The sequence below is a fragment of the Pithys albifrons genome, chromosome 14, assembly GCF_047495875.1.
Source record: "Pithys albifrons albifrons isolate INPA30051 chromosome 14, PitAlb_v1, whole genome shotgun sequence".
Classification (NCBI taxonomy): Eukaryota; Metazoa; Chordata; class Aves; order Passeriformes; family Thamnophilidae; genus Pithys; species Pithys albifrons.
Genome location: NC_092471.1, coordinates 15735026 through 15760357, shown reverse-complemented (window position 1 = coordinate 15760357; position 25332 = coordinate 15735026). Strand labels below are relative to the sequence as shown.

Sequence of the window (25332 nt, the reverse complement as noted above, 5' to 3'; positions counted from 1 at the left end):
TGACCTTGCTCCTTTGTAAGGCTTTAGGCCTAAATTCAGTGGAGGCTTTTGGGGAGCTGTGGGCTGTGATGTTTAGGAGCTACCTGTGGTCTAATTCCCTATGGCACAGTTGCCAGAGACCAAGACCATGGACTGAATCTGATGGTTCCGTTCTTTTTGTGCAAGCTTTATTCAAAAATTTCATCTTTCCTTTAGCCTTGAACACAGAGAAGCACATGACAATTTAAGAAAATAGGTAGAACTTAGTAAGTAAAAAATAGGAAAAAGAATATTGTTCCCTATGGTTTCCAATGGCAAGTCAATGATGACAGTACATACAAAAGCATTCCCATTTAATTACCCAAGAGGTAACTCAGCACCAAAATCCAACAAAATATCCCTCAATTTTTGACCTCAACTAAGTTTAATAAAAAACATCAGTGAAATACTGTGGGGTTTAAGTTAGTTTCCCTTAATATGTGTGAGGCTGACTTTCCATCCCACAGACTAACTATATTCAGGACATTTATTAGAAATTCGTATCTACTGTTCTGACATATCTGTTTATGAAATAAAATCACTCAGATTTCCAATAAATTTCAATTTTGGTCATTTAAACATCTTTGTTCTGATTTCTACATCTCTAGTAAATACAATGAAAATTTTTCATAGCAACTCGGATGAGTCAACTAAGCTTCCTGTAACAGAAAATAAATACTATGACTCTTAAAAAAAGAACAAGTCAAGTACTGAAATGATAAGCACTATCTGTAATAAACAGATAATTTAAAACAAATGCCAAAGTAAAGTAAAACAAACCCCCACTACTCACCTGTCTGTGAGTGGCTGGGAGGGAATTCGTTTACCTAATGATGGAAGATCCAAAGAATCTGGTTTTTTATCTATTCTGAGGCACGCCTGAATGCTGAGGAATTTAAATATATGCACTTTACCCTTTAAACATATCTGTTAGGAAAAAAAGTGAACAAATAAAAATCTTAATTACACTGCATGTCTTCAGAAAATACACCCCAAGAAGGACTTTCTACACTGCATCTGTACCCACAATTTCCCACCAGGACCTGAAAAATATGAAAACTTGATTGGTATGACTTAGAGCAGTTTCCTCTAAGATCCTAATGAAAATTTCTGTAGTAGAATCTTTTAATACAAACCTGTGCTGGTGGTATCTGCATTGGATTGTTATCCAAAACTATAACTTGTAAGTGACGTAACTTTCTGTAACAGATTGGAATTTCTGTAATTTTATTACAAGAAAAATCCAGCTTTACCAAGGGAAGGTCTCCTAATTCTGCATTCAGGAAAACAAACAAACAAAAAAAAAGAATCAGTTATCTTCTTAACAGTTTACCTAATTTACCTACATCAATGGAAAGAAGATGAGTAACTCACCATCTGGCAGCATATGGAGATTGTTTCTTCTTATGTTCAATTCTCTAAGTGACTGCAATTTTCCTATTTGCTGGGGAAGGACCTGAAGTTCATTACAGCTAATATCCTAAGAAAGACATAATTAATACATCAAGTGAACATCTTAAATGAAATTACACAAAGGCATACTGCTATCAAAGCTATTATAAAGCACTCTATTAAAAGAAAAGAAATCCCAACTCCCTTGGTTTTTCCACACAGGTACCATAACAGATCTCAGTGTTTCTTCACTATTTAGTGATTCATGTCTCAGAAACTCAATTCAAGAAGTTAAATCAATGAATGATGAAATACTGGTTTTGAGATTAAAAAGGTATCCTAGGAACCAGGAGTTCCTGGTACAGTTCCTGTATCAGTTAAAAACTTCTTGTGCTTCTGCTGGCAAATGACTGTCATTTTGCTCCTTTTCTAACAATTTTTCTTCCTTAGAAAACCTGAACCAACCCATGCAACTAAAAACTTAAGAGAGAGCAATTGCAGGCTCACCAACTTTTTGGATGAAAGCACTAGAGGGTGACAAAGCTGCACCAAGTGAACAGACTGACCCTGAGATCAGCTCAGTTGGTTAAAACTTGGCTGTAATAATGCCAAGGTCATGGGTTCAATCCCCTGTGTGGGCCATTGACTTAAGAGCTGGACTTTGATGATCACTGTGGGTCCCTTCCAACTCAGAATAGTCTGTGTATGTGATTGTGTGTGACTACAAGTGTTTCTGATAGTGTTTTAACATCAATTTATGTAGCTCAGAGTGATTAAACAATCACACCGCTAAAGAATCTTTCTAACCTTTTTTATTTCTAAATCAATAAAAACGAATTCTGAGAATTCTGGTTTTCCCAGGCAAGATAAAGAGAGATCTGATGAAAACCTGAAAGGTGATTTTCAAGGCAAGCTGAGTCAGTAATCAGAGGCCAGGCCATCACCAGATGCACCCAGGTTCCTTCCCTACACACTTGCAGAGCCTCAGCTCAGGGGCTGCCCACTGCCTTTGCACACAGGGGGATGTCTCACCAAGCACAGGCTACTTGGGATACACCACTGTGGATCTACTGCAAGTTCTTCTCTGTCCATGTCAAAGTTGAGAGGGGATTCCCGTCATAAAAGCACCTTCTGAGCACAAGGCTCAGTTACAAACTTTTTTTTATATGTGTAAAATACATTCTTATGTTCTAGACAGGTATATCACAGGTACTGAAATCCAACTCTCTCTAGTATGTCTTGATTTATATCATCAAGGATGCTTTCTAGGTTTGACAACTTTGAAAAATCAGTCAAAAATATCACAACTGCAACCATGAAAAACATTCACTTCTTCCTGTAAACAAAAGGAGGGATCACAACTTGAAATCCTCTGACATTGAAAGGAGCACAGAGGTCTCACCAAAAGGTAAAGGACACAAGAAAAGCCAAAAAAAGCATTCACAGTATCTCAAGGTACTTGTAAGTTAAAAAGAATGTTGATTTATAGCTTAGAAATAAGATCCTATTAAAAGACTCTCCAGGGCATACATGGAAACAGGATAAGGATACCAAGCCCTGCAATGACCACAGAAATCCCACATATGAAAAACAAAAGCACAAAATGAGACCCAGTGCAAGTGCCAGGTCAGTGAATGACTCTTGCAGAGCTCTCCAGAACACGGGATATTAACAGGGAGCAATGATCACAAAAGCACAGAATATTAAGAAAGTCATGGATGGCAAAGCACAAAACTTTATTATGCCACACAATAAAATAATGTTGCTCACAGTGTGAGTATCATTTATCGTTCCATTCACCCCAAACAAAATAAAGAAACAGCAGAAATGGGCGGGTGAAAAGAACCACAACCCACAGAACAAGAGAACAATGATTGAAGGGCATGACTTGTACCAGAGTACAGAGTAAATAGCAAAGACAGATGAACTCTTCAGGTGGAAAGAACATTTCTGATAACATACAAGGAAAATAAACAGCATTATGATTACTCTAATGAAGGTAAATGGAAAAATTCACCATTTTTAACAACATACAAGTAAGAGATTCAAAATCATCTGAAAAATGATTTTATTTACGAGCCCCTTAAGCTTTAGTTGACCCAACATACTGATTTCTATTTAACCTTATTTTTGAAATACAATATATTTTACCTGTCATTTCATCTCAAAACCCAGAAGAACATAGTAACTGAATTTAAATTTTGTAGTTCTCTGTTTTAAAAAAATTAATTTGTAACTATACTGAAAACACACTGCTTATAAATTTACTTAGTATAAAGACTCACAATTATACTTACCAACTCCATCAGATCTCTCAGCTTTCCAATTTCCTCTGGAATGGAGACCAGCTTGTTATTACTGACCACCAGAACTTTCAGTGGAAGATCAAACAGGTATTTTGGCAACGTTGACAGAAGATTTCGACTTGAGAGAAGGAAAATGGGACAAACAAGCAAGGCTGGATTATAATCTCATTTTGTTAAACCTGACAGGGAGTCTGAGATGCACATTGACACCTTCTATCAAAGCAGACATTCTCCACCTGTTACAATTTCATCTACATTTCAGCCAGTCCCCATCACCAATTTCTCACCAGGTACAGCCTCTCTCAGACATCCTTTTGCACTGCTGAGATCTTCAGGAGGAACACCCGACCTGACAGTCGGACAAACCAGACCTTTATGTGAGGCCATTGCTCCTCATGTTATGTTGTCATGTCCCTCCTGTCACCACAAAGCCCTGAACATTGATTTATTATTTTGCTGAGCAACAGACTGGAAGCTAAGTCTTAATTAAAATTTCTTTCTTCCGTGTATATAATTTTCCAACTGCATGCACGTGTATCTGCTTTGTGCACACAAAATACAGTTACTCACTATTTGATTTGAATCCATATAAAAAAATTATCAACATTCTTGGACTTTCACTGCTGGAAATACATAAAATTTTTCTAACAAGGTAGTTGTACATAAATGCAATTTGAAAACAAGCTTGTTGGTGTGGTATGAATATAAATATACATATAAAAGAAAAAAATCAGTAATTGTAGTTAATTTAAGAAGAGCTAGTTCTACTTTTGACAGAAAATACTTTTAAAGTGCAGATAACATGTGTTCACACATTAAGAAAAAACTACAAGTTTTAGTCTTTAATTGACAAGAGCACTGTTTCCATATTAAAAAATCCCAACCTTTTTAGATTATGTTCTCCATGACTGCAGTTTATAGGGCTGCAAAACCAACAAAAATAAATGTATGTCCTTGGAACATTCCAGCTTCAAAGACATACTATAGTTTTTACACCATAAAATAACAGGAAACAGTATCTTTATAAAAGTTCTGTTAATTCCAAGTGAACAATATAAACAGGTTTTGGATACAGTTATGCATATGCATTAAGCCTCTTTTTATGTTGCATTTCAGGCAGACATGCCAGGCTTCTTTGGTAAGAGTGCAGGAATATAACATAATGTACAAGAGAATTTTTTTGAATGGATTATAAAAACGTGGCAATGAAAGTTGTTCTCTGTGCCACTTGAATGGATTTCCTCTGTTTTTTCAGGGTTTGGTTTCTGTAGCAGCTGTTTTACTATGAATTGCACAATACATTTCCTCCGCCATCTGAATCCAAAATTAGAATTTAGGATCACATGGTTTTCCTCTGTACCAAAAGCATCTGATCCAGCAAGAAGGATTTTAGCCTGTTCTCCAGAGCCACAGCCCTGGGACAGGAACACAGGGAGAGACAAAGCACAGCCTGGCACAGGATCAGCAGCAGAGTTGACTCCTGAGAGAACATGCAATGCCCAGTTAGAACCACACAGAGAAACACCTTCAGCACCTCGAACACCACCATGAGGGAAATGGGCTGTTGCTGAAGAAAGCCAGGCCAAATTTCCTTCAGATAATACTGCAGTTTTACATCATATTAAGGCTCTTCAGAATTGCCAAAGAGCACATTGAATTATCACTTAAGGACTGATATTTGCAGATTTTGAGACAGCAGGTTTTTGGGATTTAAATAGCTCTTAACGGAGAAAACTGTTTTGGACTTGATGCAGTTAATATCAGAAACAAGGAGTATTGTGGAAAACAGGCCATGAGGGTTCTTTTGGATTCCCTCCCTTCCAGAGCTCATATCCATCTCCTGTGCTTCTGAGAAGAGCCAGCCATATGTTTTCCAAGTTTAAAAAGAGCAATACAGCAGTGGATGTAAATACTGTGCAAAATGAGCAGGGCCTTCTGGCCAGAGTCACCTGCACTCTTCAGACTAGAACATTTTCTCACCCGAAGTTTCTGAACACAAAACCAAAGAAAACTTTGCAAGCCCAATGACCTGATGAGGTAAAATGCCAATGTTCCAGTGAAATAAGTTATATAAAGACCAAAAATAAACCATAATTACTCACCTAATGTTAAGGTAGGTAAGCATTTGCAGGTTTTTAATAGATTCTGGAATGGATTTGATGCAGTTGTGATACAAATTTAACGTTTCCAGTGGTGCAAACAGCCAAACATCAGGAGGGATTTCAGTAAATCTGTTCTTTGAAAGATCTAGAAGCAAATGAAAGGAAAAAAAATCCTTTTTTAGTCAAAAATTTCCCTGCAGTAAGTAGAGATAAAAGTACTCACTGTTATTCTTGTCATGCTCCTAAAAATTAAGGTGTTGCAAGAAGTGTAAAATAATTCAGTTTTACCAGATGCTACTGCATATAATTAATACACAAAAGAGACTTAAGATACTAAAAGATTCTTGCTTAATATGCAATTACAACAAAAACCAGACAACTGACAGGAATTCAAAAATACATTTCCCACTACAGAGTTACATTTACAATTACAGTGAACAGCAACCAGGATTGTCCCTCCTCTATCAAGTCTTTGTTCTGTGCAGTTCTGGGCTTTCTTCCCCTCCAGCTCCAGGCACAACAGTAAGTCAAGGTACAAACCCAGCCAAAGTTATTTTTGCTATTTGACAGCTACATCAGAATCTCATGTCATTGTACAACACAACTGCAATGCTAAAGCCAAGTTCCCCAAAACCCCTCACACATTTATTTCTCTTAAGAACTACAATTCTCATCTAAAAATATTTTATTGCAACCACAATAACTGAGACTTTCTCCAGCTACATTTATAACTTAGCTAAAAAGAGGATAAAGTTGCAAAAACCAATTACCTACAAAAATGAGGATGCAATTTAGCCCAGCCTAAAAGCAGAAAGGGAAGATATCTTTGACAGTGGAAACATAATACTTGGGCTAGAGTTGCTCTGACAATGCATGACTGCATTATGCAAATCTGCATGCAGAAGTTATGGCAGAACAGTCACACCACTAAAATACACAGCACCTCTGACTGTGGGAAACCTTGCAAAGGACCAGAAAATACAAATGAGATGTGGCCCAAGAATCCTGGAAATTATCAGTTAATACCAAAACCTTTATCATCAAAAGTGCCCAGACTACCTTGGAAGAAAGAGATATTTACTGGAGAACAACTGCCTACTCTTTTGAAAGTAACTCTGGTTCCCAACCCAAGACATGTCAAAAGGATGTGGTTTCTCAGAAATGCTGAACAGACTCTTTTAACAGAGAAGAAATACAGATGCCTGGCTATTTCAGGCTTCAGTTCCCAGTTTTTAATGCTCACATGGAATGACTGTGTGTCTGCTTAGCTCCCATCACATTATCACTGGAACAAACACACAGTTTTGCAAAAAGTCTAGAAAGCGTTTGGGAAAGTGGCTCAGAGTCACTGTCAGGCTCCAAGAGCTCAACAACCTGGCAAAGCAGCACGAGCAGCTTTTCTCAGGGCCAGCACTGGGATCAATAAATATGTTTAATTTCTCCATCAGCAACCTGGAAAACAGGACAGAATGTGCCCTCGGGAAGAGCATGGACAACACCAAGGTGGGGGAGCAAAGACAGTTTAACTGCTGTCAGGGGTATACAACCTCCACCACAAGATACAACCCCATTCTGAAAAAAACAGCTCTTAACCTCTTCCTGATTTGGTTCTATCAGCAACTGGAAAGGTAACTAAGGCTGGTACACAGACCTAGTCCACAAAACACCAATGACAGGATCCCACCCTCCTGCCACTGATACCAAGAGCAGCTCTGTAGGTTATGCCTGAACTAGAAAACTCATGGGCACTATTAAAATTCTGCTGTATTTGCATCCAGCCACACCTAAACCACATGGCTTGGTAAGACACAGGTTAAAAACAGCTTTGCTATTTCTTCTGCCGAAATAAAACCCAGAGGTGGGCCAGACAACAACCACAGGATACACCAACTCTCTGCTCCAGACAGTGAGTGGAAAGGGGTGTTGTACCCACCAGGCAAAGTAAAACCAGCTGTGGTTTTACAAAACTTTTGTGGTGACAAAAGTCACATCAGCACAGTCTGGCTGCAGCCCCTCAGTGTGCCCTCCCACAAACACACCCAACTTCACATGAGAAGCAAATACATACCAAGTTTACAATATTTGTGCATTACTGTAGAAACCACTTTGCTGAAAACAATGTCTTTTGTTTGCCCCACTGTGGGGCGAGGATCACACTTTTCTATTATGAAACTCAGGAGTCTATTAAAATAGGAAAGGACACCCACTATCTGTCAATAATAAAATTAAAAAAGTAAATAAAGAGGTGGGAGATTGCATGACTTCTCTTCCAAGCAATTTTTCTTTCCATCATTGCTGAACAGTATTAGAATAGCCCCAGGGGTTTTTCTGAGAAGATTCAAATATCTATAGTTTTCCACAACACTCTCATATTGAATAAGTCAGATTTTTTAAAAAAAAAAAGTAACACTATTTTTACCCAAGCTAAAAAATTATTTCCACTCCAAAAATGTTTGCACAACAAGCAAAATGTTTATGAGATTATATTGTCTATTATACTAAATAAAATTTAGATGTGAAGCTTATGCAATTTAGGTGTTTTTATGGATGACCAAGAAAATATCATATTCCCCTCTAAAGACCATCTCAATTCAAACGAGAGCACATGAGAATGGACTGGTGAGGGTTAATAGACTGGAGAAGAAAGGAAAGCTGTGAAATGCAGAACCACAGATGATTTGACAACTCCTCTACAACAGAGATTATAGGAATCCTTTGCTTAACCAGTTTAGACTGGAAAACTCTCAGTGGGAGTGTCCTGTGATGGCTAAATCGGAGACACTGTCCATGCCTGCCCATGGATCACAGGGCATTTCAATTCACCATCTCTGCAGGAACAATAAATGTGAGAAGTGCACCATTAGTAGGGTTAAATTTAAAAGGGGAACTAGAAAAAGATGAAGAAGTTGGTTGCAGCTCAGTTTTTGTGACAGAAAAAGTAAAGTTTTTATTGACTGTAAGACAATGATTAAAAGCACATACATGGAAGATCAAAAGGAAAGAATTTGAGGAAATCAGTCAGTCTGGAAGGCAAGCTATTAGAAATGAGAAGTATACAAATTTAAGCCATGATCAAAAGGAAAAACAAAAAGCTTAAGCTGCCAGGTTACAGCAGTGTGCAGCAAGGTAGTTAAATTCCCTGAGATCAGCTCAGCTGGTTAACACTTGATTGTAATAATGCCCAGGTCATGGGTTCAATCCCCTGTATGGGCCATTGACTTAAGAGTTGGACTCGATGATCCTTGTGGGTCCTTCCAACTCAGAATAGTCTGTGATTCTGTGATTTGCCTTGTTTTTGCACTTTTCCCAAGCAAACATTAGTGCTTACCACCAGAAGACACTGATAGAACAGACTGGCCTTTCAGTTAAGCCAGTACAATCCTTTTTATATTCACACTTTACACTCACTACGTGTTGAACTTCAAATACAAGGCTTAGCTGGGAAATTTACACTTGAACCTCATGTTGATATTGTGACATTTTTCATAAAAACATGCTGCTGATCCAGGGTACGGTGTCAGGTTTTGATTGCTCAAAATGCTCCAAAATGTTTAGAAACTAGACTTGACAAAACCCACATCCCTCACCCCATAAAATCCAGAACTGCTCTCCCAACTCATCATCACACACACATTTTTCTAGTCAGCTTTTCTAGCCTAAGCAAAAAACATCTAAGCACAACTGTAACTATGTAATTAGTCCTACAGAAGTCAATGGATGCATAAAAAAAATGTTCAGACCTCATCCCAAAGACACACTTTTAGCCAATCTAAACATAAACTGGAGATCACTACAGAAAACATGGGTAAAACTTGTTAGTCTGTCAGATGGATGACGACTGGAGCAGAAGAGTCTCAAACACTACAGAAACACCTGCATGTGGTAATTCCAGTTTCTGATGTGATATTTCAGCAGTGAATATCTAATAGTCTTAAGAATTAGTCTTCAGTGTAACCTTATTTTCTATCTCCCTTTAATCTTCAAAAGATCCATGTGAATTCTATACAAATGCAATATTAAAATGACAAATTATGTATATAGAAAAAAAAAAGAAAATTGTATTTTTGAAGCCTACTAATGCTTGAGGCTCCTTCTCCAGTTTGTTGAGAAACTGAGAAAGGCAGGAAGAGATGTGTCTCCCATTACTGACCCCCGAAATGGCACTGAGCATGAAGAAATCAGTGTCACTGTTTATGTGACAAAGCTTTTTCCAGTCAGAGAACGACATTAACTGAGGCTTTCAGGAGAATCCAGAAAACCCATTTCAGAGAGACTGGAATATCACTGGAGATTCTCAAAGCTCAGCTGCACAAGGCTCTGAGCAACCTGTGCTACCTGGCCCTGTTCCCATCGGCAGATTGCCCTGATGATAATGGTCTCTTTCAACCTGTGTAATTACAGGATATAACACTGTCCTTTGTTTGCATTACAGGAATTTAACTATCTTATCACTGTGTGGGTAATTCAGTTATCAGTTCCTGATAAGGGTAAAGAGAAAAAGCAAAGATGCATTAGAAAAGCCAAGTGTGAGTCTATCCACTTTCTCTAAGGGTCGTGATTCTGCCAGACATTAATTTTGACAAGAGCATTAATGAATCGAAACTTCATTTGGAGCTTGCAGAGAGAAAATTACAGAAGAAAAGGAAAAAAATAACGAACACGAGACAACAAAAATCCCCACAAAACAAATTCCATTCACCTAAACAAACCCAATGTGGATCCTGTCTCCAGTTTACCCCAAAAAAGTGAATGCACTCCAGCGTGTTTTAAACCCCTCGCTCCTTTGCTCTGAGCTGGTTTAGAGGAAAACAAAAAAACCACAACACTAAGCCAGAAACTGAAAGCTGGATTTGATCCAAAGAAGAGCGACTATTCAAGAGGTTTCTTCCCCTCTCTGATCACAAGCAAGTCCTTTGCACCAGCTTCCTGCCACCTTCCGTTACCACTGGCATGGAACAGGCTCCTGGAACCACCGATTCACCGCCCGGGATGTGGATTAGTGGTGACCACTGGGGTTAACTGGTCAAGAGTTGGGCTCGATGACCTCAGAGGTCTTTTCCAACCTTACAGGCCCTATGAGTCTTTCCACATTTTCAGCAACCACAGAAGAAAGGAATTCTGAAGTTTCCCAAGGTCACCTCAAATGGTGAGAGGCTGAGGGAGCTGGGGGTGTTTAGCCTGGAGAAGAGGAGGCTCAGAGGTGACCTCAGCACTGTCTACAACTACCTGAAGGGAAGTTCTGGCCAGGTGGGGGTTGGTCTCTTCTCCCAGGCACTCAGCAATAGGACAAGGGGGCACGATGGGCTCAAGCTCTGCCAGGGGAAATTGAAGTTGGAGATGAGAAAAAAATTCTTTGCAGAGAGAGTGCTCAGGCATTGGAATGGGCTGCCCAGAGAGGGGGTGGATTCCCCATCCCTGGAGGTTTTTAAACTGAGATTGGCCGTGGCACTGAGTGCCATGATCTGGTAAAGAGACTGGAGTTGGACCAAGGGTTGGACGTGATGATCTCAGAGGTCTTTTCTAACCCAATCCATTCTATGATTCCATATAAAATAAATGGGATGTCTCTCTAGCATTTCCCTCAAACTCTACACATCTACTTGCAGGTTCACAGTTCAAATCCTGAAGCATAACTAGTGTTGTTAAGCATAGAAATATTTTAAAATTTTCTCTTCAAAGGAAAAATTAACCTGGTTAATTTAATAATAAGTAACAGAATTCTTCACTTTTATTTATGTTGCAAAATGAAGTATTGAACAATTTAAATATGCCCAGATATGAAATGACTGTGCATATGGATATAAACAACAACCATTTCAACTGCAAAACAGACCAAAAAATTTAGAACTTACTGGCAAAGAACATTCAAGAATTAGAGCAATATTATTTTTGCATGGAACTTTGTATTTCACACACAAATCAACATTTGCCCTCCAACATTAAGAGCTACGGTGGAGAATTACATAGAACAAACTGAGCACCCACCAGCTCTTATGCATAAAAAGGAAACTGACAGATCTGCCAAAAACCCTCTTGCTCTCACAAAACTAAACTGACCAGAAATTGTCACAAGGAAAGGTACATTTAAAGTCTATTCTTATAAGCTTATGTAGGAATATTTAACTTGATTTTTAGCTGTTGTTCTCTTAAGATGTGAAAAAGCACAGTCTGACTCCAAGACCAGAGGTGGCTACAAGCAGCTTTTCCTTGTTTTGCAAATGGGTGTTTGACATCAGAGAACAACTTCTGGGTTTGTACAAAAATATTCAACAGGTATCAAAGTGGCATTTGGGTTTTAAATCCAACAATTGAAGAGCTTGGAACTCCCTGCTTTACGGTGATCCATGTCCCTTAGTTTAGTTACAGGCTTGGTCTGTGCAGTTAAAATGACAAATGAGGAAACTGTACACAGTCATGTAAATAAAGCAGCTCATCAAGCACAGAGGGAGGGTTGTACAGGACATTTGACAGATTCTGAGCTCTTGGCTTTTCCAGTTAAACAGCACCTCTGAAAAAAACCTTTTTAAAATTATATTTTTATTACTTTAGAGACTTCAACAACAAAAAAAGCATCCTGTCAGATTGAACCGCAGTTCTTTCACATAAAGTTCATTTCTGTAACTGGAACAGAACAATAATTGTTTCTCAGACTTTTGCTACCCAGGGAGAAAGGACTGAGGTCCAGAACACCGGCTCTGAAATCAAGGTACCTTTGAGGAACCCGCCATTCCAGCTCACCCTCACTGAACTCACTCTCCCAGGCCACACTGGACTCATCTACATTGAACAGACCGAACTGATGGTTTAGTTCAAACAATTCTTGGTTTTCATGTAAGTCACCTCCACTCGTCCCACGCTGGTTCAGGTGTGTGAGGTTTTTCCTGAGATTTACAGCAACAGAAAACTAAACCAGCAGCTCTGATCTAAAGGTTGGAACAACTGGGGGCACGTCAGCACTGACCAATGCCGGTGTCCACAAAATTGGGTTCATTACCTGATGTGCAACAAGCCAATAATGACTCACTCCAGAGAGACACTGATTATTTATTTCGGAGTTGCACGAGCCTGGGTGCTCAGTGGTGAATATTCCACAGATGGAGACACCAACTAGCAAAACTTTTTACTATTTATACATTTTAGCAAACAAAGGAATTAGTATTCATTTGCTACAAGTTATATAAGTCTCTTATAATTAGCATTCCATCTTCTATTGGTTAATTATTCTCTCTCACTTCCCATGTTATTTAGTTCATGTGCTCAGTCTTTTCCTTGTTTTGGGTCTGTGGGTTTCCTGAGTCAGTGGTTGGATCTTCTTCCCCTGCTGGAATTACCTGTTACTGTCGGAGCTAATTCAGCACAGTTGCTGAGTTGGTTTTATCAGTTTTCTCCTTATCTTGGGAGTTCTCTCAAATGTCCTTGTGGCTCATAAATTCTGCATTCTTTGTGTCCACTATCAGTAGACATCATCCCTCCTCCTAAGCTTTGGGAACCTTCCCCTAGCTCTGACATCATGGAAGAGTGTCAAGCCCTAATCCTTAAAAAGGCAATTCTACCAACAAGTAATTTGTTTTTCTAAGACCTGGACATCACTCAGAGCTTGCCTGTGAGCTGCCATCTCCTTTCTTGTTGATTAGGCTTGAAGGTATACAAAGATCAAACATCAAAGAACATCCCTCCACACCAGGATGAAACCAACAGATGTATTCAAGGAATTCTTCACTGTGTTACAACATCAGAAAGATCGAGGCATTGCCAACACAAGATAGGAAGGAAACTGGACTGTGTTCAGCCATTTCAGCCCAGCATGATTAAAATGGAAAATGAAGAACAACACCAGGATCACCCCCCACACTGGCACATGAAGGTGTAAATTCACATGTCGTGTCAAAAGGATATTTCATTGTGTCAGGGATTATCTTCCTTTCCACTGCTGAAGGTGTCTTGTCTCCACAAATCTTTAGGAGTTTGAAGTGGTAAGCAGAAAATCCCACAGGATGCTTTTTTGTTTTGACACTCTAGTATTTAGTCTAGACTATAATCATTAAAATGCCTTAGTACCAGAAGGAGTAAAATGTATTTTTCTGACCAAGCAGCAAGACTTAATTAACCTGGTGTAATTACAGCACAGAGCATCTTCTTCCCACTTAAACTGGCCTTGCTATTGGTTTAATTCTGACAATTTCTTTCCTGGCTTTAAAATTTTTAAATTCTATGTTTCTGTTTCACAGAAATGTAATTTAAGGGAAAGTAATAATCCTTTGACAATAAAGCAATGTCTGGGTTTGTTAAGGAATACTCAAACTGTACACGAAATTCCCAAGGCAAGATTCTTATCAAGGCCTTTGTCCTGAGGAGTTTACAATCCAAACAGACATGAGGCAGAGACAGAATGCTACAACCAACCTACTGTAACTGGTGTTTACTTTATGCTTTATCTTTTGTGCAGATAAAATGGCTTGTCACTGGATAAACTGAGCAGAAACACTTTCCAAGTAAGCTGGACTGCTGGAGGACAAAGAACACTGGAAATAAAGACAAGTGCACTAATAGTAAAGCAGAAAAATCCCTGAAGAAACTGGGTAAACCCACAGTCCACAAGCACCGAGTGAACAGGGTCCAGCAAGAGCTTCAACAGGTTCTGAAACACAGAGGCCTCTGCTGCAGCACCTTCAGCATCTGTTCTTATGTGCTGGTGGCTCCTGCTGACTCTTCAACTCAGGCCAGACCCCATGGCAGCATTTAACAATGGCTGTAGTCTCTTCTATCAGTAATTGTATAATATCTTATTACTGCATGTAATGACTTGAAGCAAACACTTCCATAAACCTTTCAGCTCTAGGTCAGTCTCCAACAGAACAGGTTCTCCTCCACCACATCCTGCTTCCACCTACTGAAACAGGTGCAGTGACAAACTGAAGGGGTGTTTGGAGTGATACCCAGATGGTCTGGGATTTGTTCATTGTGCAGCTACTCCTGCTGCTCAGGGATGCAGAGCCCCCCCAAGCCTTGTAACTACAAAAACATTTTTTCACAAATGATATGCTGACACTTGGGAGCACATTTGTGATGACCATTTCTGCCAAGCACAAAACTATTTTCGTTCTTCCACCTGAAGTGGCCAACCTTCCCTAGATCTGTCACACCTGGCAGCTTACTCTCCTGGAAAGTGGCAAACCACCCCAGGCTAGCTGGAAGAATGAAGACTGTTGGTCAGCCACAGAAAAGCAGAGAACTTAGAAGACTCTTCATTGTCATGTACAACTGTTACCACATAAAAAAAGATGTATCAAGTATCTTAACAATTTCTGTGCAATTCCAGCCTTTAGACCTGATTCAGTTACCTTTTTGCTAAGGACAGAGTTCAGCATTACATGCTAGAGCCTTGATGAGAAAATGAGTATGTACATTTGTATCAGCTCTGACAAAGCTGCTCAACTCAAATGGGAAGACACATTTCACCAAAAAGAGTATCTCAAAACTGAAAGGCTTCTCCACTTTATCACACAAAGTTTTGAAACAGTCTGTGATTTAAATACATTTGCCCCCTCTGCAAATAATCAGTAACAAAGTAGACATATATAGTACTGTAAGTTCCTTAGTTGACCAAAGTGCACACAACTCATTTCCTCTTAGCCCAAACATGGGACAGGCTCTGAACACACTGTGGGGAATTTCCACAATTACTGTTTATAAACTTGGTCACTTCCAGATTTCACATCAGATCCATTTCCAAGCCATAAACAGTAGCCCCTCCCCAAAAACCCCACAGAATCTGAGTTTCATTTTTCATTCAAATCTGAAGGAGTAGCTACTGAAGAGCCCTATTCTGCAGTATGTTTGATTTCTAGAATGTAATCTAGGTGTAGGATATACATCTGACATGAAGGTTAATTTCTTAATCTGGACATTGGGATTTGCTGTTGCTCTTTAGTTACCTGCCATCATCCATTTCATCAACATTGTCACCACCACCAAAAATAACTTCATTCAGAAAGGAAAACATACTTTGTTTAGAAGTGTATACTGTAAAGGCAGAACAGCATTATAAATTAACATTCTTGTGCATTTCCCACTCAGTATTAAGATGAAGGTTTGTTTGGTTTCATCTGTAATCACACAAACGACTATATACCTTAGAAGGGCCAGAAATAGGATGCAAAGAAAATCAGAGACATGCAAGCAATGCTGATAATGGTATCTGTAACAACAATCAAGTCTTCTCCTACCCCTCAGCAGACCCTGCCAGGGATCACACGGTGGGAGCTCAGGCTGCCCTGCAAAGGCTGGTACTGGCTGTGACAGAAGAGCTCACTCTGAAGTGACACTAAAAATACACCAGGCTACTCTGCAGCTGTGAGGAGGAAACAGGTGGTAAGAAAGGAGAAATTTCAAAGTTAATCTATTTACTCATTTACTTATAATTGCTTGGGGCAGTCCCCTGGTGCAAAGGAGAGCACGCTGGGCTCTGAATCCCGAAGTCTTGAGTTCGAGCCTCAGTGGGACCGTCCCCTGGCAGTTAAAGCTTCCCTGCCATCCCATCCCGTCAGATCTCGGATGCTCAGCAGGGTCAGCCCCGGTCAGTACCGGGTGCTGTGACAGTCCCAAGGACTTCCCTGTCACTGTCCAAGCTCGCTCGGCCGTGGCAGATGGACCTTAGGACTTAAAGGGTGGGGCCAGTTCAGCGCAGGCTGTGCCTCACCTAAACAATCCACTGCACAGCTGGAAGGGCACACCCATGTGGGGAGAGCCCTTCCCAAATCTGCGTTCGCCAAGTCTGGCCATACATACACACATACTTATAATTGCTTGGAAGTTCCCTCAGAAAAGTGGGAATCAAACCTGCTGCGGCAAAGCCACAAACAAGGAAGCCTGAAGGCTCCACTGGGTTCATCCAGAGCACACAAACTGTATCTGAGCCATCAGTCAAGCACCTTTCACATTCAGTAAATTCATGTTTTAATAAGTGCTCACTAAAAGAGGGCAAATCACTAAAGGCACAGGTTGACTTGGTTCAGCACGGCAATATAGCACAAAACCAATCTTCAAAAAAACAAAAGAGCAAACACACAACTCCTCAGCTGAGCAGACTGTGATTACCCTGATGTGATAGACACAATCACTGAACTGCCAGGGGCCCAATGCTGCTCACACAGAGAGAAGCAAAACTACACATGTTCATAAAATGACTGGAATATTCAAGATACCTCTTGATACCTCAAGACCCATGATTTTTTTTTTCCACAAGTTCATTAACAGCAGCACAAGATCTGTTTGAACAGCCCGAAGACAAATTCAGTTATATAATAAAAAAGGACTTCTTGGCCTAACTGCTACAAGGACAAGTCCCAGTTTAAAAAAGAAAAAAAAGCTATAAACAGTCAGATACTGTCACTATGCTTTTAGTACAGCAGTAATTTTTGACACATAACTTAAGATGCAAAAAGTATGCCACAGTATCTGAAAATTAGGTATTGACAAGTCATTATGTAAGTTAAATGCAAAGTAAAATTCCAAGTTATTTTTGATAAATCAACAGCAGTTCTGCTTCAGCACTGCTGTTGATGACTTTACTGATATAAAGGCAGAATATTCTGGGTTTATAGTAACACTGCAGAGCCTACTGCATAAGAGTTGATGATATGGAAAAGAATTGTTTATATCCAGATTGGTTAGAGGCTGATTTTTAAAATGTTTGTTTCAAGTACCACAGAACCCAATTTCAGAGTCACTGACTTAGAACAGAAAGTTAAATATTGCAGAGATTTATGACCAAACTCCCCCCCCATACCACACCTCAACCTCAACACAGAACCTTGTCCATGAGGACATTTTTATGTGAAACGAGGATAACTCCTACAAAAATACCAGTAACTACATGACTGTTGCCTCTGACGCAGCTGCTGATCCCCCATCAAGATTCAGGCCACACTGACAGCATGTTAAGGATGTCCAAGATTCACCAGCAGAAAACCATTTACCCACTAACCAAACAATTCCACAGATCAAGGTAAAACAGAGACTACAGAGCTTTTCTTTACAAGCATCTTTTGAAAGAAATTTGTATTTCTCAGAATCCATTCCTAAATCAGAGCTACATTACATCAGATTTGTTACAAGAAGGCACTTGCACAGACCCACTGCAATTATTTCAGGAGGGAATCTTACAGCATCAAGTAATAAAGCTATTTCTGTCAGAGACTGCCCTTCAACATTCCCACACGGTAACAATTCAATCCTGATGGCACTGACTGGGCTCTACTACACCCTAAAACAGAAATACAAGATCACTGCAGACAGCTCTTACTCAAATGCTGAAATACAAAATAAAATGAACAAAAAACTACCAAAATGCAAACAGTAATAATGAGAAGCAAACAAAAAATATGGATCATTGATACACCCACTTCAGGATACAAAAAATCTTTTAACAATAGGTTGCCTAGATGTCTACAATGCTTCCTACTTAATGCTTTACTGAATATTTATACACGGCAGTGACCGACAACATCACTAAATACATTTTGATGCAGCTTCTATTATTTCATGGAACCTCTTTGTATTTCAAGGTACCATAGTGGGCAGTCTCTTAATCAAAACAATACAACAGCTATTCATAGCCCATGGGGAAAGAAAAGCCCCAAAACAAAACAAAAACCCCCACAGCATTAATTAACCCAAGCAACATTTCAGAAAGCCACCACTCCTTGTGAACAAAAGGTAGTATTTTCTTCTAGCACATCACTCAAAATGATCCATTTTCAATAACTACCCCAACAGCAAATAAACCCACCAGCACATCAGAGATGATCCCAAATATGACAGAACCTCCATGAAAAATGCAGCTTTGTTTTCCAGGAATTGTAGAGAAAAAGGTCTCTCCGTTTACTTCATCTGTGAGTCTGGGTAAATTCAGGCCCACACTCACCATATGCAAGCCTTTACCGACATGGTGAACGCATAAAGCTCTCCACACACCTCCAGGTGCGCACACATCCCTCGTACCCGCACCTTGAACCATCTTCCTGCCGAGCTGAGGACAAGGACCGACCGGAATAGCCTGGGCGATGCTGCGCCACCGCCAGGGATCACCCCTGAAGGCACAAACCAAGCACAGCACGGAGCTCTCACTCCCCAGAGCGCGAACTCACCAGCTCCGCTCACCCTGCACACCCTGCTCGGGGCACACCGACCGCAAGTCTCCATCCTGATGGCACGGACAGAGCGACAGCGGGGACACTGTGGCCGCCCTCCCTCGCACGCACAGCCCGCAGCACCTTCCCCTCGCCCACGGAGCCTTCTCTCCGCTCCCCGCACAGCCCCGCAGCCCGGGCACAGCGAGAGCGCCGGCCCCGCTCCCACCGCACACACGGGGGGCAGCGACCCCTCGAACACACCGAGCACCGCAGAGCGGGGAGCTCGGACAGGCACAGCCCGGCGGTGCGGGGACCCCTCTGCCTTCACTCACACATACAGAGTCCTGTGCATTCATTCACACACACAGAGCCCTCTGCCTTCACACACACAGCCCTGTGCCTTCACTCACACACACACAGCGAGCCCTGTGCCTTCACTCACACACACACAGCGAGCCCTGTGCATCCATACACACACAGCCCTGTGCCTTCACTCACACACACATACAGCCCTGTGCCTTCACTCACACACACATACAGCCCTGTGCCTTCACTCACACACACATACAGCCCTGTGCATCCATACACACACAGCCCTGTGCCTTCACTCACACACACATACAGCCCTGTGCATCCATACACACACAGCCCTGTGCCTTCACTCACACACACACACAGCCCTGTGCCTTCACTCACACACACATACAGCCCTGTGCCTTCACTCACACACACATACAGCCCTGTGCCTTCACTCACACACACATACAGCCCTGTGCCTTCACTCACACACACATACAGCCCTGTGCCTTCACTCACACACACATACAGCCCTGTGCCTTCACTCGCACACACATACAGCCCTGTGCCTTCACTCACACACACATACAGCCCTGTGCCTTCACTCACACACACATACAGCCCTGTGCCTTCACTCACACACACATACAGCCCTGTGCCTTCACTCACACACACACACAGCCCTGTGCCTTCACTCACACACACACACAGCCCTGTGCCTTCACTCACACACACACACAGCCCTGTGCCTTCACTCACACACACATACAGCCCTGTGCCTTCACTCACACACACACACAGCCCTTTGCCTTCACTTACACACACACAGACCCCTGTGCCTTCACTCACACACACACAGAGCCCTATGCATTCACATTCTCACACAGTGCTGTGCCTTTCCACACTCACCCACACACAGCCCCACTCGCTGCTGAGGCCTCTCGCCCCGCATGTCCCCAGGCAACCCCAGGACCCCCCGCTCCCCCCGCACTCGGGAGGCACCGGGTGCGCCGCTCACAGCCCAGAACTGCAGGGACGCTCCCCGGGGACACTCGGGCAGAGCCGCCCCCCGTGCGCACCCCCAGATCCTGCAGACCCGGCCCGCTGCCTGCAGGGAGAGCCCCCTACCCTCACAAAGCGGAGCCAAGGCTCCTCTCCCAGAGCAGCTGCTTCCGTGTCACCCCCCGGCTGCCTCGTCCTCGCAGGGCCCCCTCACTGTAGCCCCTCACGGCCCCCGCAGCGGGGCCCGCACCCGCCATAGCCGGGCCCTGCGGGGACGCGCCCCCGCCCCGCACGACCCCCGCAGCCCCGGCCACAGCCGGAGCTCCTCACCTGCTTGCGTGGTGTCGCTCAGGTCGCAGCCGCTGCCGGGGAAGTCGCGCAGCTTCCTCCCGCTGAGGCAGAGGATGCCCGAGCTGCCCGCCTCCTCCAGGGCCCGCTCCAGGCTACGCACCGTGTGCGGCTGCGGCAGAGCGGCCGCGCCCCAGTGCGGCCCGGCCGAGAAGGACAGAGTGAGGTGCCCAGGGATGCCCAAACCCGCCGCTCCGCTCCCGCCGCCGCTCCCGTTGTTGCCGCCACCGCCCCCCTGCCCCGCCGCCATCTTGCCCGGCCCCTCCACAACAACGGCCGCGGCCGCTGCGCAGGCGCCGCGGGGCCCGCAGGGGGCGCCGCGCGAGGGGGCGGGGCTTCCGCGGGCCCCTCGGCCGCCTCCGCCAATCAGCGGCGGCGCCGCGGGCGGGGGGCGTGGCCGCTCCAGGGCCTGCGGAGCCCGGGGGGTGTGGGCTCAGAACCGCGAGGGGGCGCCAAAGGGGCGGAGGGAGCGGCGCGGGGGGAAAACCCGGAACGGGAGGGGGGAGATCCTGGAACGGGAACATCCCGGAGACGGGGAGATCCCGGGAACGGGAACATCCCGGGGACGGAGAGGTCCTGAGGACGAGGAGATCCCGGGAACGAGGAGATCCCGGGGATGGGAACATACGGGAACGGGGAGATCCCGGAACGGGAACATCCTGGGAACGGGGAGATCCCGGGGACGGAGAGATCCCGGAAAGGGGAGATCCCTGGGACGGGGAGATCCCGGGGATGGGAACATCCCGGGGACCGGGAGATCCCGGGGGTCCCGCACCGGCCGGGAGCGGGGGGAGCTGAGAGCAGCGCTCGGAGCCGACGGGTCAGGGGACGCTCTCGCTCGGCAGCGCCGGTGGGAGCCCATCCCGGCCCGGGGGGATCGGACGGGACAAGGAACGCACTTTTTCCGCAGCGCCGCTGGGAGAGAGCGCTCCCCGCCCGGGGCGACCGGCCCTGAGGCGCCGCTCAGGTGTGAGGGAAGTCGGGCTGTGCCATCGCAGGTGCTCGGCCGCCCCAAAGGGCACCTGCGCCAGGTGCATCAGAGCCCCCACGGCCTCTGCCTGCAATCCCAGTAAGGGCAGTGCCCGGCAGGGACTGCGGATCCCCGCTGAGGGCAGGGAAAAAACCAGCCGGGCGTCGTCCATGGCAGAACAAAGGGAATAGGTCACCCTGAAATGGGGTGAGGAACACTCACAAAGGCCTCAGAGATGCAAATGTTCGTGACTCAAATCGAAGGGGAAGTGGTGAGACATAAATCAGGAGGTGGTTGCAATGTCCGGGGCCCAGTTACGTGAATAAAGTGCTACACAACTGCTGACATACCATATGGATGGATAATTGTCTTTGTTACCATGTAATCTGTACGTGTGAGGTGAAAAATGACTCTGGAGCCATGATTAGGAAATGCTCAGAAAAGGATCATAAAACCATGTTTTAATGGAATTGCTGTGGGTTTGATAAGCAGAATCTGCATTTATGCCTTGATTCTCCTGAAGGTCCCTGAATTCTTGAATCGTTTTGAGGTTTTGGTTTTTTGCATGCATACATCATGTCTAATTTGAGGATCTAAGGGAAATTCTGTCTATAAGCAGTATGGAAGAGACTGGCCTTCAGTCAGCAACATGTGAGAGGGAGCTGAGCCCTTATCAGTCGAAAGAGGAACAGCCCTGAAATGCTATGTGGGTTTGTCTTTAACCAATTTCTCTGGCTGAAATTCAGTAGAACTAAATGAGCCAGGATCAGTCAGAAGGTACTGAAGAGTGAAGGATTCAGTCCTTCAGTGCAGTGTGGTATGGACTTTGGGATCACCAGGTCGTGGCAAACACATTCCCCTTCCAGCAAAGAGGCCTATGTGCAAAATGCAGGTGTGGTGAGGAAAGGGCTTCCCTGGTCACCTGAAAATGCTGTGGCTGGCTGCTTGCTCTAACCCTGGCTACTTCGGGGGGCTGTAGGATTCAAGCTCACAGATCACTATCTACCAGTCAGTCTGCCTGGGCCAGAGCAGCTCTGGCCCTGAAAAAGCTGATTTTTCCCTGGATTCACAGCAAGAAAATCAGACAAAACGCTACTGACTGCTGCCCTGGGTTGAGGTTCCAGCCAGAGAGGGTGGAGGGTGAATAAACTCAGACTGGTGTTGGGCCAAGTGTGTAGGATGACTTTGCTTGCAGACGTGGAGCAGGAGGTACAGTGCTCTGCAGCTGGCAGGAGTGAAGCAGAGCAGCAGCCAGGACCAGCTCCAGCTAAACCTCAGAAGCAGTTCTGAGTTTCCAAAGAGGGTGGTTTGGCACAAGGCCAGCTCAGAGCTGCAGATTTGCTGTCCTCCCTCTCAGCCACATCACTCAGCTTGCTCACTATTCAGAGGCCAAGGTAGATGGAGAAAGGGATTCAGCTCTCTTTGGTTAAAATAAGCCTGACAAATTGTCAGAAGACTCAAAACACCTTTTTGTCACGCTGGAGTTCTCACGTACGAGGGGCCTTTTTATCTTAAACCAAATACTCGCTGTGCCTGCAGGTGCTCCTACTGAGCAGCAAACCAGCTTGTTCAGCCTGCTCAGACACATGCTCACATCTTCAAAGGCATTACTGTGTCCCATACAATAGGCTGGAAGAAATGTCTGAGGCTTTCCCTAAGAGCTACCCAAAAATCTCCAATTTGCAAACTGTCTAAGCAAACTGCTGCTTATTCGGGCAAAAGCTTGAAAAATGATTGCACGTTCCTACGGTGGAGCAGATTTACCTGTGGGGGTCATTTATCACCTTCAATAGCTGCAGAACCAGAACACATGTCTGAAATGCTAAAGTCTAATTACTTTTATTTATACTGAATTTCACAGCCTTTCAACAGTTCTTTCTCCCCATGCCCCTACCTTTGTAATTTCACAAGCAAAACCAGAGGCACTAGCCTAGGGGCAGAACTTTTCCCAAAACAGCCTTCCTGGCATAAGAAGCAGTCAGCCATAGCTGTGACATCCCTCAGCTTCTCTTATAAAACAGACACGGTTGCATTTTTGTGTTTATTATGGCAATTAAGATAACTACAGGAAGAAGTGGAAACACATGTTTTCATGAGACTGCACAAGACAAAGGTATTTTCTTGCTGCCAGAAAGAGCTGATGTTTCAGGAGTTTGAAAATTTCTGAAAATTCCACGCTCCCTTGAAGAGCTTCCACTCTGAAAGTCTTTGTGGTTACCCATATCTCCTCCAAACAAGATAAAAACTCATAAAGATATGACATCAGCAGACTTTCACAGGTCACATTAATGCCTAGAGGAATGAGATCTAGATAGGCTTTGATCTAACTTTCAACATGGAGTGTAAGATGTGGTTGCTCACAAGTCTTGCAAGGATGTAGTCCTTGGCACAGTTGGCCCAAGCCATGCTCAGAGCAAGCATGAGTGAGAGCAGCATGCCTGTCCTGCAGCTCTGCCTGTTCTGCTGCTCTGCCTGTGCTGCTCCCACAGCTCTTGTCACCCCTGCTCAGCATCATTGCTCACAGCTCCAAATGTCCTCAGAGCACTGCCTTGTGGAGAGTGCCATGCAGGCTCATCTGTACTGGAAACGCCGGTATAATATTGATTATGACAGCAGGGAAAGTGAGAGTGGAGTCCCTGATCTCGCTGTTTCCTTCATCATTCTGCAGAGTGTGCTGTCCCAAGTCAGGCCAGGGCATGCTTTCAGTTCTGGGCCCCTCAGTTCAGGAAAGATATTGAGGGGCTGGAGCGGGGCCAGAGAAGAGCAACGAGGCTGGTGAAGGGACTGGAGCACAAGTGCTGTGGGGAGAGGCTGAGGGAGCTGGGGGTGTTTAGCCTGGAGAAGAGGAGGCTCAGAGGTGACCTCAGCACTGTCTACAACTACCTGAAGGGAAGTTCTGGCCAGGTGGGGGTTGGTCTCTTCTCCCAGGCACTCAGCAATAGGACAAGGGGGCACGATGGGCTCAAGCTCTGCCGGGGGAAATTGAAGTTGGAGATCAGAAAAAAATTCTTTGCAGAGAGAGTGCTCAGGCATTGGAATGGGCTGCCCAGAGAGGGGGTGGATTCCCCATCCCTGGAGGTTTTTAAACTGAGATTGGCCGTGGCACTGAGTGCCATGATCTGGTAAAGGGACTGGAGTTGGACCAAGGGTTGGACTTGGTGATCTTGGAGGTCTTTTCCAACCCAATCGATTCTATGATTCTATGACAGCAAAGCACAGTGACAAAGCTGAGGTTGTTGTGCAGAGTGATGCTCCCTGGACACCTCCACAGTGCCTGCAGGCCCCTGCCAGGCAATGAGAGCTCTGGGCACCTGAGGCCAAGCAACAGGGGCTGTCAAAAGCATAGAGACCCCTGAAGCTCTCAAGTGTTCCTGAACACAGCAGGGCTTTTTCAGTCTAGATTGCCATTTGCTTTGAGAAATTAAATCCTCCTGAGATGTCAGCAGTGACCTTTTGTGGCATTTTTTTGAGACTTTCTTGCTTTAAGCAATTAAATCCTAGAGCTTTCCTGCTATTCTTGCTACACTTCTTTATGGGTAGCCTCAGTCCTCCTCCATGGGTGAGGTACTGAGATAACACAGTCACGGTTCCTTCAGTACTCCCATGATCCTTGATGCCTTTGCAATTCCTTCGCACGTACTTGGCATATCAGTGTATGCTCTATTACTCCTGGATACTGCTTTTCTTCTTCTAGACCTGCAAGTGTTCATAGCTTCCCACAGACATTTAAAATAATCTCCAAATACCTGGATTCAAGATTCATA

At 43.9% G+C, this 25332-nt stretch overlaps 1 protein-coding gene across 3 annotated transcripts in view; it reads right to left on the bottom strand.

Moving 5' to 3' along the window:
- Nucleotides 1-20854, bottom strand: part of LRCH2 (leucine rich repeats and calponin homology domain containing 2) — a 45107-nt gene extending 24253 nt beyond the window's left edge. For 2 of the 3 annotated variants that reach the window (XM_071569800.1, XM_071569801.1), the window contains exons 1-6: nucleotides 20581-20854; nucleotides 5819-5963; nucleotides 3708-3834; nucleotides 1393-1498; nucleotides 1155-1291; nucleotides 812-945 (exon numbers count right to left, since the gene is read on the bottom strand). In XM_071569800.1, the coding sequence (XP_071425901.1) occupies nucleotides 812-945; nucleotides 1155-1291; nucleotides 1393-1498; nucleotides 3708-3834; nucleotides 5819-5963; nucleotides 20581-20848 (917 nt within the window). In that variant the 5' untranslated portion in view covers nucleotides 20849-20854. Of the gene's footprint in view, nucleotides 1-811; nucleotides 946-1154; nucleotides 1292-1392; nucleotides 1499-3707; nucleotides 3835-5818; nucleotides 5964-6588; nucleotides 6639-20580 lie in introns of those variants that run through there. The other variant, XM_071569802.1, reaches the window with a different exon arrangement.
- Nucleotides 20855-25332: the final 4478 nt, after the last annotated feature.